This window comes from Haliaeetus leucocephalus, unplaced genomic scaffold (genome assembly GCF_000737465.1).
Source record: "Haliaeetus leucocephalus isolate CR32 unplaced genomic scaffold, Haliaeetus_leucocephalus-4.0 Scaffold182, whole genome shotgun sequence".
NCBI classification, from domain to species: Eukaryota; Metazoa; Chordata; class Aves; order Accipitriformes; family Accipitridae; genus Haliaeetus; species Haliaeetus leucocephalus.
The window spans coordinates 1,288,392-1,292,945 of record NW_010972618.1 but is presented as its reverse complement, the minus strand read 5'-3'; the positions used below and the strand labels follow the sequence as shown (position 1 = coordinate 1,292,945).

The 4,554-nt window shown below is 42.2% G+C and overlaps 1 protein-coding gene across 1 annotated transcript in view; it reads right to left on the bottom strand.

Moving 5' to 3' along the window:
• Positions 1-285: 285 nt before the first annotated feature.
• SRSF6 (serine/arginine-rich splicing factor 6) overlaps positions 286-4,554 on the bottom strand; it is a 4,750-nt gene continuing 481 nt past the window's right edge. Inside the window, exons 2-6 of the mRNA XM_010564580.1 lie at positions 4,327-4,475; positions 2,791-2,918; positions 2,362-2,570; positions 1,916-2,005; positions 286-1,799 (exon numbers count right to left, since the gene is read on the bottom strand). Coding sequence (XP_010562882.1) covers positions 1,436-1,799; positions 1,916-2,005; positions 2,362-2,570; positions 2,791-2,918; positions 4,327-4,475 — 940 coding nt within the window. The 3' untranslated portion in view covers positions 286-1,435. The remainder of the gene's footprint in view (positions 1,800-1,915; positions 2,006-2,361; positions 2,571-2,790; positions 2,919-4,326; positions 4,476-4,554) is intronic.

Here is a 4,554-nt window from a genome sequence, read left to right as displayed (position 1 = left end):
TTGATGTGCTCCTTGTGCCTGACTGAATTAATCCTAACAGATGTGTAAAATTCTGACCAGTGAGAGGTGCTGCTTTCACATCCAATCAGGCTTGAAGAAAGGACAATGTATTGGACAAACGATGCTGGTCTGAAGCACAAAACCAAGTCCATTTCAAGAGCTCCCAAGTCTCTCACTAAAACAACGAAGTTACTCCAGCAAAAGAGCTAAGTAGGATAAATTGTGATTTCCCCAGCATGAGAGGCAGAAAAAGAATCCCATTACACTGCAATAAACACAAGAGTTTGAGTCACCAATTTAATTTTATACAAGTCAAACTACACATTGTATAAAGAGTACAAGGCAGTTCTAATGTTTACTATTGCATGTTACAAAAATCAATTTAGCTATAAAGGGGAATTTTTGGGATGAGTCCTATTCCACAATTTAAGTGAACTGGCAACTGTGGTTTAGCAAAGCCTTTGTTAAAGACTAGAACTCTAGCTCAAAGAGATTACATTTCCAATAAATTTCAGACTTACACACAACAGGATTATAGTTCGCCTAGTCTGAAGCAAAATGTTAACATAAATGAGTCAAAAAGGAGGGAAGACAGTTTTATTTACCTAGTTTTCATATCCAATAGGTATTTAGAGGCTGACAAACCATACAACATACTAGTGACTTGGACCACATCCAAGAGACACATTAGTGTCTGACAACAGTGACACTTGATATTCAAGAAAAAGAAGTCAGAAAGCTTTCTTTTAAGTTTGAAACGTAGGATTTTTCAGCAATACTGTACAATACAGGTTCCAGAGTACCTTTATTACCTTTAATACAGTCACAGTATAGGGGGGAATGTTCTTTTGGCAAGTTAAGATACAACACAAATGCTCCAACTTGAGTTTATTGCTGGTCTAAAAATCTTCCTAGTATTGTTACCAGTTTATATAGTTTGCAGCCTGCTTCCACAAATTAAGATAAACCGGAGAATTATCTGACCTGCCCAGCAAGGCAATCCTGCCTTTAGCAGCAAGCTGTAACCTATTACACTAATGATACCCATAGTTCTAAAACCATGAAAAAAATAAAAGGAAAAAATGATACTTTCAAAAAAGCCCAGATTTAAGCCTGTTTATATTCAGTTTATTTTAATATAAAAACCACTTTGCACTTAAGAGTAGTTAAGTTACTCCTGCAGAAATGCTATAAAATCAAACTTTTAGCTGAATTTCTACAAAAGGGGGGCTTTTCCTGCTTTGTACCACCATCCGATCTTGTGTTTTCAAATTTGGGATACAAATTAAACCTTTATGCCTCATTACTTAGTTCTTAGGCCATTCATTCCTGCAAGAGAAAAAACCAACTTCTGAAGTACTAACATAACACTAATGGCCTGACAAGTAGGAAAATGTTCCATAATAGTGTGCAATGTAAGAGGAGAGTTGTAGTCTTAATCTCTTGAACTAGATCTTGATCGTGAGCGAGATTTTGAACGAGATCTGGAGCGGGACCTCGATGCAGCTCTTTTGGATGGTGACTCTGAACGAGCCTTGGCAGATGGCTGCTGCTGCGGAGAATTGGAACGAGACCTGCTCCTTGACCTGGACTTAGACTTAGCATCTCCTTTACCATTTTCTTTGGGAGATCGAGACCTGGACCTGGATCTGGACCGTGACTTCTCAGACTTCTCCTTGGATCTGCTGTGAGAGCGTGAACCCCTGTCAGACTTGGGTTTCGATTTGCTCTTTGATCTAGACTTCCTGCTTTTAGATCTGGAACGTGAGCGGTCTTTGCTTCGTGACCTGGATTTAGATCTTTCAAAAAGAGAAAGAGTTTATTCTGCATGAACTCAAAACTTATGGCAGTTTTAAGTATCTATCAATCAATAATTAGCAATTCCCGTACTAACAGAAAACAATGCTTCACTTACCGTGAACGGCTTTTGGAGACGCTACGGGACCTGCTGCGGCTGCTCCTACTTCTACGACTTCTGCTTCTAGACCGTCTTCTAGATCGTGACCTAGAAACATTTAAAATGTAATTTGGCCCTTATTCTTTGCCTGGTGTGCCCTGCTACGCTATCCAAGAGCAAAAAGCTGCTAAAGAACTTCTCAAAAACAAGCATGGCCACATAAAGATGTACTATTAATCCACCTACATTCAATATATTGTCAATGACTTACATCTGACATTTCACATGTGAAAAACTATCAAACCTGGCTTTGCTGTATTATTTAAAGTAATTCCTTCCACATTCTCAGGCATCACCCTACTCCTGAAATATCAACTGAAGGTAACTGTTGCAGGTTGGGCTACCTATACCTATTCTTAGTGTAAGTAGTCTTGATGCAGAGACTGACATGTCCCAAAAGTTACCTTGACCTGCTGCCAGAGTAAGATCGCCTATGGCTTGACCGTGGCTTGTCTTCAACCAGCCTTATCTTCCTTCCATTTATCTCTGTGCCATCCAGTTTGTCCAGGGCACGCTTCATGTCTGAGTAAGATCGGAACTCAATCACTCCTTCATTTGTACGTTCTTTGTGAGCATCTGCATAGGTTACCTCACCAGCTTGCCTCATGAAATCCTTTAGGGAGTAGATGAAGAATTACATAAGCATTCCACATGCTTACATTCTGGAAGTACATTAGCTTAAGACAAGTCTGAGCAAATGCAAGAAGCATTAGTTGCATGTAAACATTCATGCACAAATACTTCTACCTAAATCAAAATGAACATTGATATTAAGGGAAGTTATTGCTTCCTGCTAGTCACAACAGGCTCTATGATAGAACATTAATACATACTTTCAAATCCTGCCAACTACAGCGACTGGAAAGGTTTTCAACAATCAGTCTGTACTCTGTACGAACAGGCGGTCCGTATTTATCTCTTCCAGATTGTCTCCGACTGCTATATCCGCCACCACCCCCACCTTTATTGTACAAAGAAATAAAGTTAGATCGTCTCCTAGCATGAAGAAAACTAAATGTTCTGAAAAAGTTAGTTAAACAGTTATATTTACTGGAGTAGGACTTTATTTCTCTAAGCCTCCAATAAACTTTGCAATTTTGCCATAATCTATATTAATGGCAAATCAAACAGACTAAAATCCTACAAGTCTGTGCTCCTAAGATCTGTTAGAGAGTGACTGCTCCTTATTAGATTCACCTTGCTAAGTTTTATTTTACAGAACATTGTAAAATATAAAACTTAACTGATTACATGCATTTCTACATTTTACAAAAACGTTTACTAGTTACACTAAGTACTTACATCACAGTATGAGGTTTTTGGTGGTGGTTTGGCCACAAAACACGCAAGGTAACAGTCACCTAGTTCAGTTTAACCAGTTTTGTCTAACCCTTGGAATCCTCACCATCACCCTGCGTCTAATGGCAAAAGGCTGCTGTCGTCATGGCTTCCGGTAAGGTCAGCCAAAGGGTCATAGGGCAAGGGTCACACAATGTATGGAAAAGCCATGGCCAATCAGGAAAGGCAGTCATCTTAGCCTCAGTGGACACAGCCTCAGCCCCACTGGTCACTTTTAAATTGAAACATCAAGGACTTGTTAAAAAGTTTGAATTGAACATGCAACAATTTTATACAACATACATTTGATTCTTTTTAAAAAGACAGATACCCACCCCCCCGAACACCACACTTCTAGATTACTGAAAGATGAACCTTAGTACTTTTAATTAACAGTACTAGGCCAGTTAAGCTCTATATAGCTCAGCTCAAGAAGCTATACAAGTTAGCTGAACATAGAAACATTAATAACATCCCCCACTTAGTACAACAGATTACTGCTTGTAAACCACCCCCCCATATATTCAACTGAAACATTCACATGAAAGTTCACAGCTGAGTGCTTCTACCCCAATTACGCAACGGTATTTATTCATTAACATTAGTGATGGAACATCACCGTTTCGCCTAAATGCTCCCAAGAACACTGGAGCCCTTATTAGCAGACCATATCGTTTCCAATTAACGAGAAACCCTTTCTAGATGGCCACAGTTTTGCAGCCAGAATTACTTCACATATTTGCCCTCCTCGGTTTCTTAGGAGATATCCGAGTGCAGCGCTGGTGCCAAGAAAAACGCCTGCAGCACCAAGTCAGCAGAATAGCTTGCTCCCAGCGATGCACCCGGTATCCCCTACTACCATGCTCGCACAGATACCGACACCCCACCCCCTCAGCCCCACGGGACTCGGTCCCATCCACTCAATCACCCCCGGCTCTGCCCTGCCAACACAGCCGAGCCGCCTCCCCTCGCCTCCTGCCCCTTGCCCGAAGCAGCCTTACAACCACGCAGAAAGATGGGCCCGTACTCACTGCGACTACTGTAGCTGTACCCGTCCCTGTCCCGGCGGGGCCCGCGGGCGTGCTCCACGATCACACGCTCCCCGCACAGATCCTTGCCGTTCAGCTCGTAAACGGCATCGTCGGCGTCTCGGGAGTCCTCGAACTCCACGAAGCCGTAACTGGGGGGAGAAGCAAGGCCCCGTCAGCCGCCCGCCCGCGCTTCCCGGGTCAGGGGGGGGCCGCGCCGGCCCAGCCGGG